The sequence below is a fragment of the Pristiophorus japonicus genome, chromosome 3 (genome assembly GCF_044704955.1).
Source record: "Pristiophorus japonicus isolate sPriJap1 chromosome 3, sPriJap1.hap1, whole genome shotgun sequence".
NCBI classification, from domain to species: domain Eukaryota; kingdom Metazoa; phylum Chordata; class Chondrichthyes; family Pristiophoridae; genus Pristiophorus; species Pristiophorus japonicus.
Window position 1 is genome coordinate 97,592,430 of NC_091979.1, and position 15,502 is coordinate 97,607,931.

The 15,502-nt window shown below is 42.7% G+C and overlaps 1 protein-coding gene across 3 annotated transcripts in view; it reads right to left on the bottom strand.

Moving 5' to 3' along the window:
• Positions 1-15,502, bottom strand: part of LOC139259810 (polypeptide N-acetylgalactosaminyltransferase 5) — a 46,879-nt gene that overhangs the window by 8,644 nt on the left and 22,733 nt on the right. For all 3 annotated transcript variants that reach the window (XM_070875617.1, XM_070875615.1, XM_070875616.1), the window contains 4 exons: positions 14,552-14,687; positions 8,248-8,367; positions 7,555-7,672; positions 457-792 (listed from right to left, as the gene is read on the bottom strand). In XM_070875617.1, the coding sequence (XP_070731718.1) occupies positions 457-792; positions 7,555-7,672; positions 8,248-8,367; positions 14,552-14,687 (710 nt within the window). The remainder of the gene's footprint in view (positions 1-456; positions 793-7,554; positions 7,673-8,247; positions 8,368-14,551; positions 14,688-15,502) is intronic.

A 15,502-nucleotide genomic window follows, 5' to 3' on the forward strand; every position in this document is an offset into this window, starting at 1 on the left:
TGAAACTTTACACACGTTAGTCTTTTTATGCTAATTATTACATAGTAGGATTTCACACAAATAGTTTCAAATGTTTGAAACATACAATAGAGAATAAGGATCAACAGTAACAGAGTAAGAAAAGACAGATTCTGCATTTCTTGATCAGAAATTTATGATGTGGAGAATAGATGTACTTCAAAACTATACTAAATTTTCAAGCACACTTTGTTAAATGGCAATGTGCCACAATTAAATACCACTGAAAACATTTTCATCCATTTGAGACAGCTTTTGCTTGTGACATTAGAAGGTAATAGTGTATTAAATTGTCCATTAATGTATTTTATATAGCAACAATGATAGCTTTCACATTTTCTAAGATCACCTTTTTTAAATTCATAAGAAAGTTATTAAATCTCAAGCTTCCTCCTGCTGATTTTTCCTTAAATAACATCGCTTATCAGAAGAACTTACCAAGCCATCAGATCTCACAGAAGGTGTCTGTAAATCAGGGTAGACGTTTTCTAAATACCACTTGAAGCTCTTACACTGGAGTTTTTTCCGGAGTTCCTTCTGCTTACTTAGATCTCCAATGTTAAATTCTATGTTATTCGTGTTAAGAAGGTGGTGGTAACCATGACCATAGAAAACATCAACATATTCATCCAGCCAAACCTCCGCCACACGGGCCAGATTCCGCTCCACTGTCTTAATTCTGTTCTTTGGAAATGTGTATGGATTGCCATCACGAAAAATATGGCCCACTCTTGAACATGGGATAATCTCAATTTCTCCTCCACACATCCAAATCTGTTTCATAAACAAGAAGAAAATATTTGGACAAGTAAGACTACTTCAACAAAAATATACTCTAAATCTGATTAAGCCTTAGTGCATAATAGAAAATGAACATAAAAATCTTTGGGTCCAATGGCTTTTTACTGTTCCTAATGGTTGGATTTGCTGCTGATGTGTGATAGGGCAAGACCACTGACCCTGGTGAATTTTCTGGAGTGAGCTTACTTAGCAAAATGGAGGTGTGACTTCCATCTCTGATTGGGCGAGATGGGGGAGGGGATGGGTGGGGGATAACAGCTTTAAATATCTGCAGCAGCTTAAAGAGCCTAGTACCACATGAAGGAGTTCTGAACAGAGAAAGAGAAGAGTAGCCAGAAACAATGAACTGAAGTTAGGCATCAGGCTAATAGAGACCCCAAATTCTATGATGCCCTGATAGAAATTCTCCTCAGTGAGATTCAGGAGAGGAGGAGTGGTGGACGCTGTCCAAAAGACACAGTACAGATGCAATGGAAGGATGTGATCGTAGTAATAAGTGCCACCACCACAATGTCTTGCATGGCTACTTAGTGCTGCAAGAAATTTAGTGAGCTTAACAGGTCAGCCAAGGTGAAAGGAGTCAGACAAACCTTCCAAGAATGCTGTGAACAAAGTATGCTTCCCATTTACAATTACCTTCCCCTCAATCTGTTGAATCACCTTCAATTAATGCAGGCACCATGTATTTTTGTAAAAACATATTGGGCGCTCTCTAAATAGAAGTATTAATGTGCAGGATGATAGTTTTGTGGTCAGAAACTACTTATAGTAATATCCCTTTCTGTTCATGTATGCATTGGAGTTGATGCCGGTTTCATCTCGAAATCCCTAGACTCCAGGGGTGGGGGGATGGTAACCTGCCAGGCAGAAAACATTCTCATCATCATAGGCAGTCCCTCGGAATCGAGGAAGACTTGTTTCCACTCTAAAAGTGAGTTCTTACGTGACTGAACAATCCAATATGGGAATAACAGTCTGTCACAGGTGGGACAGACAGTCGTTGAAGGAAAAGGTGGGTGGGGAGTCTGGTTTGCCCCACGCTCCTTCCGCTCCCTGCACTTGCTTTCTGCATGCTCTCGGCGACGAGACTCGAGGTGCTCAGCGCCTCGAAAACATTCTGTGCCCTCTCTAGTTGCTATGTCCTATCGATATGGAAAATTATAATGCTAAACATGGCATCGGTCATCCGTTTTATACAGGAATAAACTGCAGGATGGCTTATCTAGCAATAGTTTCCTATAGTGGCCGGAAAAGATCCTGTGGCATAATGCTTTTGTGACTTTGATAGCTGTGGAAAAAGCCATCTCAGTTGTTGAGGTTGTCTCTAAGTCACGGCACAGCTGATGGCATAGTTTGTTCACCGTCTCTGTAGCAAAGCGAAGGTAGCAAATACAGGTGTCCTCTGACATCCCAGGGCAGGAGTGGCACGGTCTGTAGACACGGGTACTGTCTGAGATATTGTTGAAGATGTTTCCCCGTCACCAATTGGCCCTCAAATATGCAATTTACGCAGAACTATACAAACACCAACGCAGAACTATGCAACTCACAAAGAAGCCTCATCCTCCCAACTTTATTAGCTACTGGTTATACTACAGAAAATGCCAGAACTTTGTCTTTCTTGGATCCAAACAGTACCACACTGAACTCCACCGCCAGTTTTTCCTATTCGCTTAATCTGTCTATGTCACTTTGTAGCATCCTCCTACCAATCACACAAATTACTGTGCCTCTAACTTGGCATCATCTGCAAACAGCTCTATTACTTTATCCAAGTAATTATATGGTGAAAAGCTGAGGTCCCCAGTACAGATCCATGGGAACATCACGTCACATCCCACCATTCATAGAATTAACCCTACTCTTTGTCACCTTCCTGTGACGGGGTTGGTAATTGATTGGAAGGGCTATCCACAATTCTATGCACTCTCATTTTAGCTAATGCATTGTAATTACACCATCCCATCAATGACTGTGCAGTAGCAATTCACTTGTGTGTTTTCTAGGTCCTCAGCCTGCAGTGCAGAGATAGTCATACGATTTAACCAATTCTGCTTCTCTGCTTCCCAAATGGCTATACGTTTTGCTATTTCACTACATATAATAGTATAAATCAAATTATTATTTTAAAAATATGAACAGAATGCATGAATTTAAAATTGCGACTGAAGCCCTTCTGTGCACTCTGGTATTCTCCATCCTCGAATTCTGCTTCACCTGAAGACTACCTATGATCGTGATTCCATGTGTACGACAACACGAGATCGACTAATAGTTTAAAAATAATAAGATCTTCCAGTTCAAGAATCATTTGTGAATTTTGTTTGGCTCTCCCACACTCGCTCCCTATGCTCACAGCACGCAGGGAGGTCCTCTTCCCTTCCAATGGGCGAAAGAGACATCCCCAGAGGATCAACACAGCCTGGTTTCACATTGCACAGGAGGGCACAAGCAGAAATGTGGTCAGGAAAACCTGGGTGCAGTGCCGCAAATGTTCCAATGACTTCAGTAGATCACGAAATGTTAGTATAAAGCCACACTCAATCTCATCCTGCTGTGCCTCTCATCACATCCCCATCACTCTGCCTTCGTTACCCTACTCCTGCACATCCTTACTCACACTAACTTACCTTGCACCTCCACCCATTGCTCTCTATCTACATTATCACATCCCTATCTCACTAGCCACCCCTCACATTCACTCTCATCCTAGTGCAATCATATCAACTAACACACAAGTGTAGGCACTTGGGTGTTTTATGCAATGTTCATGTAAAGGTTCTGTTACTGTGTTGTCAAACAGTGACATCTTTATTTTGAACACTTCGTTCTTGGGCACATTTGTATGCACATTTGAAAGTGGCTTAGTGAGTTGCAGTGAATGGTGAAACATAACAGTACCTCGGCAATGCTGATGACTGTGAAAGGAATTGCTTGAGCATTGTAGGGATGCTTTATGGTGCTGGTGTGGGGTGGTGCTAACCTGGCGCTGTACACCCTGGCACGGCGCCAATGTGGCAGCCAGGGTGTACAGCGTCAAGTAAAGTAAATCTGGCCATAGTCAGGCCATCTCTGGCCTCCCGGGCAGCAATGTGGTCGCGCGTTGATGCCCTCTGTCCTGTGCAGCATCAGGTGATTGCGGAAAAGGTTGGTGGTGGTGTTGTTGGTGCTGCTGATGTGTCTGGTGCTGTTTGTGTAGGGGCTGATTGTGGTAGGATTCTGAGGACCAAGGTGTGAGAGTTTCAAGGGCACCGTGCTGATGGAATAGATGGCAGGTGAAGTAGAGATGACAGAAGCAATCTGTCAGTGGTGAGAGAGGTAATGAGGTGAGACAGGATGGAGACTTGTGCAAAGACTTGCAGCATGGTGAATCTGTTGCGGCTGAGGGAAGATATATCTGTAGGGTGGGAGCTTTTAATGTACGTTTGAAGCTGTCAACTCAACAGCTAATTCAATGGCCATTGAACTCCCGCCTCAGCTCGACAGACGTGGTCCATGACCAGCGTGGACCCTGAGCGACCTGTCAAATGCAAGAGTTGAGCTGAAATTCATTCCTAAGCGGCTATAAATAAGCCACTAATTGCCTGAATTGGGTCCCCCACTGCGAAACCGCCGTTTAGCGCTCAGTGCCAACAAACCCGACATTGGGGAAACGTGCATGGCGGCGGGTTCACAGCGGGGTTCTGATCTGCTGGGGGAAAAAAAACTTTCCCACTTGATCGTGCCTGCTGACCCCCCACCCCTCGGAAAATCTCGGCCATAGAAAGTTACAGCACAGAAAGAGGCCATTCAGCCCATTGTGTCTGTGCCGGCCAAAAAAAAAAAGAGTATCCAGTCTAATCCCACTTTCCAGCTCTTGGTCCGTAGCCTTGTATGTTGGATATGCACTTGAAGTGCACATCCAAGTACTCTATCACCCTTTCAGGCAGTGAGTTCCAGACCCCCACCACCTTCTGGGTGAAATAATTCTCAATTCTTCTCTAATCCTTCTACCAATTACTTTAAATCTATACCCCCTGGTTATTGACCTCTCTGCTAAGGGAAATACCGTATATACTCGCGTATCATGCAACTTTTGAAGACCTAAATTGTAACCTAAATTTGGGGGGTAGCATGATACGCGAGATACAAAATTTGCGGGTGTGAAGTGCTGGCCAAGATTAGGCTGTTAGTCTGTTAAGCAGACCGTATCCACGCTGAATCTCGGCAGGTATCTCCTGGGCTGGATTGCAGCCTCTATTGTCACTTGTACTGTATCTTTGCTGTGGTCTAGAGATCGCCACCCACAACTCCCTCTGAAGTTTGCTGCATTATTAGAGGCTTTAACAATCAAATCTCCATCTATCTCAGCCCATGCTTCTTTTACCCGCAAACACAGTAGAGGCAAATCCAGAGCCTTCATATTCCCTCCCTTCGTAAATGATTTCTCTCCTTCCATCATCCAGTCATTCCATTTCTTTCTTATATTGTCTTTAAATGGCTTATTAATGGATACGTCAAGTGGCTGAACGACGCTAATCAAGCCAGCTGGAATGATTGCTATATCGGTGTTCGATTCACGAACGGCTTTCACAACAGAATCCACTCGATGTGACCTAAACATATCCCACACAAGTAAACTTTTTTGGCGTCGTAAACCACCTGCTCTTGATTCCCAAACTCTCTTCAGTCAAATCTTGCAGCCATTATCGTTCATCCATCCTTTTTCGTTTCATGATTCGGTTGTTAAGGTCTGTATTCGATCGTTGTTATGTGTTAGGGTACTTGTTACGTGTTGGGTACTTGTTAAACTTGTTTGAAAGCCTAGCCTAGTGTCATCTGGTATCTCAAAAAAGTGACTCGCATGATACATGAGATATATGATAAAATCATGTTTTGGGGACGAAAATTTAGGGGTCGCATGATACGTGAGATCGTAGGATACGCGAGTATATACGGTAGGTCCTTCCTATCCACTCCATCTAGGCTTCTCATAATTTTATACACCTCAATTAAATCTCCCCTCAGCCTTCTCTTTTCCAAAGAAACCAACCCCAGCCTATCCAATCATTCCTCATAGTTAAAATTCTCCAGTTCTGGAAACATTCTCGTAAGTGCAATCACATTTCCTGTAACGTGGTGACCAGAACTGTACGCAATACTGTAACTGTGGCCTAACTAGTTTTTTTAATACAGTTCTAGCAGCATAACCTCACCTGCTCTTATATTCTATGCCTTGGTGAATAAAGGAAAATATCCCGTATGCCTTCTTAACCATTTTATCTACCTGTCCAACATGTCATGTCTACCAAGATCTAATCAAGGTCTGGAATATGGTTGCCTCCATTGTTATTGCAGAACATTGGTTTAATGTTTTGTCTGAAAACGACACCTGAGACTACAGCATTTCCTCAGTATTACATTGGGGAAGCAGCCTAGATTATGTGCTCAAGTCTCTGGCGTTGGACTTGACCGTACAATCTTCGAACACAGAGACTAGAGTACTACCACTGAGCCATGACAAACAACCAGTGAAAGTGCATATTTTCACTACTTCATCAGAAGATTCAGTGGACATTTATAAAGGACAATTTAGGATAGATTATTGTACTTATTTCTTGCCCTACCCTTATTTTTGTGCTACTTTAAATAATGAGTAAATATGTTAGTTGATTAAGTGTATAAAAAGTTGGATCTGTGTTTGATATTCCACTGCACAGAGTTGATTGAAAATGTAGAATGAGCCTATGTAAACTTGAGTATGCAATTACTGCAATTGGGATATTTGTTAGACCTCAGTCACATCTGTGTACAAAGACAGACCACATAAAGGCACAACTTCTGGATTGTGAGGAGAGATGCGCTTATGGGAAAATCTGCAAAGCCATTAAAAATATACCTTAAAAAAGACAAATCGTAACTGTTTTATATGTAAACTTGTATTTACTCTGTACAGCCACCAGAGGGCTCATCCCCTGGAGTCCCAAGGGATCCCATAATCTCTTGGGAGCACAGGTATTTAAGGAGGCCTCACAGGTTGGAGAGGCACGCTGGAGACCTGCAATAAAAGACTACGGTCACACTTTACTTTGAGCTCAGTGTTCAGTCTGACTCTTTCGCCATACATAACAGTAACAATGTCTAATATGGAACCTTATCAATGGATTTTTAACAATGTAAATATGCAACAGCCACTGCAGTTCCTGATCTACCATGGCTGTAAGATTTTTGAACAACTCTATTAAGCTGCTTAAAGCATAATTTTTCCTTCCTGAATTCACTCAGGCTGCCTGTTATCAAGCTGTGCTTTTCCAGGCGTCCCAACATTAGTTAAACTGACTAGCTAGACCTGTTACTATTTTATTGAATGAAAATATCATTGCAATTTTCTCTTTTTTGGCCAATAATAGATCATTTTAGTGCAAGGACAATAATCATTATCAGCTTACCCTTCAGCTAGTATTTTGGAACATAAATGTCTAAAAAAAAAACTGATACATTCGGAGAAACCACTGGAGATGACCACCCAATGATTTTCTGAATCTAAAAATGCTTGAATTGCTCTAAATTTAAATAATCAGATGTATCCAAAGTATGGTACTCAAAGTTACTGTTTACTTCAGCTTGTGTTCCTGTAGGGTAAAAACTACAGTTCTCCAGAAATGTTAGAAAAGTACTTTTAACTCGATGTGAAAGTTTTAAAGTTTAATAGTATATGCATATTTCGGGCTCCTGACAAAAGGCCTACGAAGGTACCTTAAAGGACAGCTCCATGTTTTCTCCACCCCAGACTTCCAAGCCTGCATCATAAGTGCCCAGTTCATAAAAATATTTCTTGTCAATTGAAAATAATCCTCCTGCCATTATTGGACACCTAAAAGAAAAAAGTTAGAAGTTGAACTAATGTTACATATTGGCTTTTTAATTTTTGGATAATACAAAAATTAGAAAATGCTGCATTCACAAAGCAGCCAAAGCTTCACTTGGAGAATACATAAACGAAACCAGTACTAGAGAATGGTTCCAACATTACGCGTTCCCTAGGACCTTTCCAGTCATTGCATATTTTTGGCTGAAATTTAACTAGAGGAAATTAATCTTGTCATAGAAAAACACTGAACTAGATGAGAACTGATCAGTGGGGTAGGGAACAGATACAACAGGCTGCTAGAAGAACAGAGAAAGAAACAATGGAGAATTGGCATTGGAGGGATAAACACACCGATGTTCTGCCAAGCAGTGACCTACTTCTCAGCTAAGCAAAGCTGGACAATAACTTTGGATAGTTAGCAAGTGGGATTTATCGGATTCATAGAGTTATAATAGGCAATAATCATGAAAGTAGATTTTCATCCTTTTTTCACTCTGACTTTAACAAATAGCTCAAATAAGGAGTTTGGACATGACCATTTCATAAATGCTTCATGAGACATTGCAAAGCTGACTTACCTTATTGGGTCCATTTCTTTTATATTGTATTTTTTAATTATTTCATCAGGTATAACCTTCCACCCAAAAGTCATGGGCCAGGTAAATATACCTCGTAGAAAACTGCTCACTCCTACATAACTAAATTAGAAACACAAATTTTGGATATTATTAACATGCATTACTGATGCACAGTCTAGTGAAGACATTCCTAGAAACAAAAAGCACAGACTATTCCATTAAAAGTTAAATAAGCAAAATAACCAACTGCCACAGGTGCAGAAGAATTGTTTTAGAAAAACGAAACATACACTTTCATACACATCAAGTTCTGAGTCTTCTACAATGATTCTACACATAACACAATAGCAGGAGCAGAATGTTACTTTCACGTGTCGCTCTTAGCAAAAATTGCAGCTTTAAATGCTTATAACTGGTGCCTGGAATCATTCTAATCGACTGAGAAAGTTAGCACTTTGATAATGACATGGTATGTGGGAGCATTGTTCACATGCAGGAAATAAATCCCATTGATTAATGGCTACATTTCCTGGCCCTAAAATTCCATACGCTGAGTTATACTGGATTTGTGCCAATGCATCTGGAGTTGCTAATCCTGTGGCCAGTCCAGAACTCTCCTTGTGGGAGTTCATTCCAATGCAACGTGCACCTGATTTCTGGTGGCAGTGCTAGTTCAGAGCATATCCGACAACATTTTATGCACTCCTCTGCACACCAGAAAACTTCTACATGTGATTCCAATTTCTTCAGACCTGAGAGACTCCTTTCATTCTCTTGGCAATCCCTATCCAAGCTGCAGGAGCATTTGTTTTGACAGTCGGGTGGCATTTCTCTCGTTTGTTGCACCTCCAACAGTAGGACCCCGAAGATATCATCAATAAAGGGAGTTTTTACCCATATTCCTCCTTGCTGCCAACAGTCTTACCAAAAAAGTACTTGTTCTTGCAGCAAAAAAACTTCTCTTTAATGCTAAGCAGCTACTGTTTAAGAGCTTTCCCAATCTGCACACCAGATTTCCCAACCTCATTGCCACTGCCCACTTAGCATGCACAAGAAGCCTATTAAAAAGTTAGAAAAAGGAGCTAGTCTTGCAAGAGTACTTAAGGAAGTAGCCCTAGAAATAGTGGATGCATTGGTGATCATTTTCCAACAGTCGATCGACTCTGGATCAGTTCCGATGGCCTGAAGGATAGCTAATGTACTACCACTTTTTAAAGAAAGGAGGGAGAGAGAAAACGGGTAATTATAGACCGGTTAGTCTGACATCAGTAGTGGGGAAAATGGTGGAATCAATTATTAAAAATGAAATAGCAGCACATTTGGAAAGCAGTGACGGGATCGGTCCAAGTCAGCATGGAAGGGAAATCCTGCTTGACAAATCTTCTCGAATTTTTTGAGGATATAACTAGTAGAGTAGACAAGGGAGAACCAGTAGATGTGGTGTATTTGGACTTTCAAAAGGCTTTTGACAAGGTCCCACACAAGAGATTGGTGTACAAAATTAAAGCACATGGTATTGGGGGTAATGTACTGAAGTGGATAGAGAATTGGTTGGCAGACAGGAAGCAGAGGGTCGGGATAAACGGGTCTTTTTCAGAATGGCAGGCAGGGACTAGCGGGATGCCGCAGGGCTCAGTGCTGAGAACCCAGCTATTTACAATATACATTAATGATTTGGATGAGGGATTTGAGTGTAACATCTCCAAGTTTGCAGATGACACTATGCTGGGTGGCGGTGTGAGCTGTGAGGAGGACATTAAAAGGCTGCAGGGTGACTTGGACATGTTAGGTGAATGGGCAATCACGTGGCAGATGCAGTATAATGTGGATAAATGTGACTCTGGTGGCAAAAACACAAAGGCAGAATATTATCTGAATGGTGGCAGATTAGGAAAAGGGGAGGTGCAATGAGACCTGGGTGTCATGGTACATCAGTCATTGAAAGTTGGCATGCAGGTACAGCAGGCGGTGAAGGCGGCAAATAGTATGTTGGCCTTCATAGCTAAGGGATTTGAGTATAGGAGCAGGGAGGTCTTACTGCAGTTGTACAGGGCCTTAGTGAGGCCTCACTTGGAATATTGTGTTCAGTTTTGGTCTCCTAATCTGAGGAAGGACGTTCTTGCTATTGAGGGAGTGCAGCGAAGGTCACCAGATTGCTTCCCGGGATGGCAGGACTGACATATGAGGAGAGACTGGATCGACTGGGCCTGCATTCACTGGAGTTTAGAAGGATGAGAGGGGATCACATAGAAACATATAAAATTCTGATGGGACTGGACAGGTTAGATGCAGGAAGAATGTTCCCGATGTTGGGGAAGTCCAGAACCAGGGGACATAGTCCAAGGATAAGGGGTAAGCCATTTAGGTGAGGAGGAACTTCTTCACTCAGAGTTGTTAACCTGTGGAATTCCCTACTGCAGAGAGTTGTTGATGCCAGTTAATTGGATATATTCAAGAGGGAGTTAGTATGGCCCTTAAGGCTAAAGGGGTCAAGGTGTATGGAGAGAAAGCAGAAAGGGGTACTGAGGTCAATGATCAGCCATGATCTGATTGAATGGTGGTGCAGGCTTGAAGGGCCGAATGGCCTACTCCTGCACCTATTTTCTATGTTTCTATGTTACTATGCAAGCTGGCTATGCAAGAAGGGCGGTAAGAGAAGGGATAATCAGCCGTGGATAACCAAGGAAATAAAGGAGAGTATCAAATTAAAAACCAATGCGTATAAGGTGGCCAAGGTTAGTGAGAAACTAGAAGATTGGGAAAATTTTAAACGACAGCAAAGAATGACTAAGAGAGCAATAAAGAAAGGAAAGATAGATTACGAAAGTAAACTTGCGCAAAACATAAAAACAGATAGTAAAAGCTTTTACCGATATATAAAATGGAAAAGAGTGACTAAAGTAAAAGTTGGTCCCTTAGAAGATGAGAAGGGGGATTTAATAATGGGAAATGTGGAAATGGCTGAGACCGTAAACAATTATTTTGCTTCGGTCTTCACAGTGGACGACACAAAAACCATGCCAAAAATTGTTGGTCACAGGAATGTGGGAAGGGAGGACCTTGAGATTATCACTATCACTAGGGGGGGTAGTGCTGGACAGGCTAATGGGACTCAAGGTAGACAAGTCCCCTGGTCCTGATGAAATGCATCCCTGGGTATTAAAAGAGATGGCGGAAGTTATAGTAGATGCATTCGTTATAATCTACCAAAATTCTCTGGACTCTGGGGAGGTACCAGCGGATTGGAAAGCAGCTAATGTAACGCCTCTGTTTAAAAAAGGGGGCAGACAAAAGGCAGGTAACTATAGGCCGGTTAGTTTAACGTCTGTAGTGGGGAAAATGCTTGAAGCTATCATTAAGGAAGAAATAGCAGGACATCTAGATAGGAATAGTGCAATCAAGCAGATGCAGCATGGATTCATGAAGGGGAAATCATGTTTAACTAATTTACTGGAATTCTTTGAGGATATAACGAGCATGGTGGATAGAGGTGTACCGATGGATGTGGTGTATTTAGATTTCCAAAAGGCATTCGATAAGGTGCCACACAAAAGGTTATTGCAGAAGATAAAAGGTACACGGAGTCAGAAGAAATGTATTAGCATGGATAGAGAATTGGCTGGCTAACAGAAAGCAGAGAGTCGGGATAAATGGGTCCTTTTTGGGTTGGAAATCGGTGGTTAGTGGTGTGCCACAGGGATCGGTGCTGGGACCACAACTGTTTACAATATACATAGATGACCTGGAAGAGGGGGCAGAGTGTAGTGTAACAAAATTTGCAGATGACACAAAGATTAGTGGGAAAGCGGATTGTGTAGAGGACACAGAGAGGCTGCAAAGAGATTTAGATCGGTTAAGCGAATGGGCTAAGGTTTGGCAGATGGAATACAATGTCGGAAAATGTGAGGTCATCCACCTTGGAAAAAAAAAGTGAAAGGGAATATTATTTGAATGGGGAGAAATTACAACATGCTGCGGTGCAGAGGGACCTGGGGGTCTTTGTGCATGAATCCCAAAAAGTTAGTTTGCAGGTAATCAGGAAGGCGAATGGAATGTTGCCTTCATTGCGAGAGGGATGGAGTACAAAAGCAGGGAGGTCCTGCTGCAACTGTACGGGGTATCGGTGAGGCCGCACCTGGAGTACTGCGTGCAGTTTTGGTCACCTTACTTAAGGAAGGATATACTAGCTTTGGAGGGGGTACAGAGACGATTCACTAGGCTGATTCCGGAGATGAGGGGTTACCTTATGATGATAGATTGAGTAGACTGGGTCTTTACTCGTTGGAGTTCAGAAGGATGAGGGGTGATCTTATAGAAACATTTAAAATAATGAAATGGATAGACAAGATAGAGGCGTAGAGGTTGTTTCCACTGGTCAGGGAGACTAGAACTAGGGGGCACAGCCTCAAAATACAGGGGAGACAATTTAAAACCGAGTTGAGAAGGAATTTCTTCTCCCAGAGGGTTGTGAATCTGTGGAATTCTCTGCCCAAGGAAGCAGTTGAGGCTAGCTCAATGAATGTATTCAAATCACAGATAGATAGATTTTTAACCAATAAGGGAATTAAGGGTTACGGGGAGCGGGCGGGTAAGTGGAGCTGAATCCACGGCCAGATCAGCCATGATCTTGTTGAATGGCGGAGCAGGCCCGAGGGGCTACATGGCAGACTCCTGTTCCTAATTCTTATGTTCTTCTGTCCTCGCTACTGCTGCAGGATATATCATACCAGGGCCTAATTTTGTTGACATTGCTATATCAGTACTCTTACGACAACTGTTTTCGCTCCGAGTCCCTTCCACTCCTTTGTGGCTCGGTGTCAAACTTTGTTTGATAATGCTCCTGTGAAGCGCCTTTGGGACATTTTACTATATTAAAAGTGCTATATAAATGCAAATTTTTGTTGTTGAAGCTATTGTTTCTTATGTTATAATGTACATTAGTATTTGCTTGCTTTTAAAACAAATACAAATATTATCAAAAAGCATATGGCGCTTAGATGGAAACAAAAAGCTCTGACAAAATGGTGAGTGTCATTAAAAAAAACTGATGTATACCCCCATTTCTAATCTTAAGTCCCATCTAGAATCGTAGCCACAACGAGACTATGCCCACTAAGATCAAAGCTAAGGATGTATAAAAATTAGGGATGAGGCTCAGGCACACGAGGGCTGAAATTGCACCTCCCGATGAGGCTTCTGGCCGCCTGAAAGCGACAGCCATGAGGCGGTGCAGAATGGCCGCCGACTCTCCGCGGAGAGGCCGCCACTTTGTAAATTGCTCTACCTCAGGTTTGGAGCGGTGTCCGGGGCCGCTCCGCCCGTTTTCTCGCCACCGCGTGCACGCGCCGACCCCTTTCCGACTGGTGGGGACCCCCTCAGGAAAATGCTCCTCAGGAAATTGCCCCTTTTCAAAATTGCCCCGCGGGAGCGGCCCCGTCGCAGGTTGATGCCCCAGACAGCTTTTGCTGTCAGTACACACTCTGTAGCATGGCAGCCCGGTCGTCCTTAAAGTGCTTGCTTCCAAATAATCTTCTGCTTGCTCGACGATACTTTTGTCTCCATACTGGCCTCTTCACACCCAGATACTGTGCAGTGTCTCGGCTTTCCGACCGATGGCTTTGACCCAGGTGACGCACTGCTGCGGCCTACATGTTAATTTTTTTTGTCCACCAACTGCCAGGTCGGCCCGACAATTATGCCCCCTGGGTTCGGCTGGCCCGGCCGAAATCCTCCCTGGTGGCCCAGTGGACCTAACTTAAAAGTATGCAGAGCTGAAGGGGAGAGACGCGACACGTCAGCGCGACACGGTACATCCGCGTTGCGCAGACATCATCAACGCGGTACTGATGACTGATCGGGGCAGTGGACCCACTGCAAGGGCACTTCCACCGCTCAACTGCCACAACATCCGCCCCGAGCAAAATAAAACTTCCAAGTCCCAAATATCGACTGAATCGCCGCCGCATAGGTTGTGGCGGAGAAAAACTTTAAAAACCGGAGGGTGCACCCCGTTTTGGGCGGTGAGCAATTTCGGCCAAGTACTTTGTTACTGAAATTGAAAGCAGGGAATATACCGGTGGACTTTCCCAATCGGCACGCATTACTTCAGAAGCCACTTTAATGCATCACTCTGGGGTTTCAGCTGATATTCTGCCAAAGTTATGGCAGCCGATTGGGAAAATTCCTGAAGAAATTCCCAGTGGAATACTCTACTGTTAATTCTGCTAATGTTAGGCCACTAAACCAAACCAAAGTAGCTGTGTGGTGATTCAGATTTGTGCTAAACAGGATTATATAGTTGTACCTCATATCCTTATCACTGATTATTTCAATCACAGGGCAAGCTACTTTTGTTCGCTTTAAATGGATCCTTTCCAAGAGTGGCTCCAACCAGCCAACATTGCATTCAACATGAGAGTCCAAAAATGTCAGCACATCGCCTAGAACGGAAAAGGGAAGTGTTAACTCAACACTTGGATTGAATCGCTTCAGCACTCACAATGTTTCCAAATCTTGCTATTAGATAAATGATTCGGGAACAATCAGCTCAAAATTATTTTGTTTTCAACGTACCTAGCGCATCTATCAGTGAAAATGCATAATCTGAACATGGTGCTGTAAATAGCATCTAACTTCAAACTGACTACGGTCAGGAAATTCTTCAGAGTTGACCTCACTCCGCCACCATCACCCCATCTTACGCACATAAACGAGGTCTTCCCCGCACTTCTGGTGAAATAACGGCGGCGGAGTGGGCACAGCTCCGATATATTTCCCGTCCTATATCATTTCACAAAAAGAAACAGAAACTGCTGAAAATACGTAGAAAGTCTATCAGCAGCACAAAAAACAACAGATAGTTTTATGTTTCAAAAGGCTTTACCCACAGTGTTAATATATCTATTGACTTTGCAGAAGCTGCCATGTATATTTCTAGAATTTTCTGTTTCTATTGTATATTTATATTTCAATGAAACGAACCTCAGTGCACGTTCAGTTACAATATTAGAAAAAAATCTATTTTTGACCATTTAAATAAAATGATTTTTTTTCTTTCCTTTATATTCTCCCATTTCATAGGGCCTGGGTGATGAGAGTAAGCAGGCATCCTGCTCCTAAAACTGTGCCTGCACCATTCTCGTTGATTCCACATCGTGATCAGATTTAGTTACCAAGTTGGGATGAATATAGTAAGTTGTAACTCTGCAAATATATTCAACATACACAGGGGGACATGGAAGAAAGAAGCTTTGTA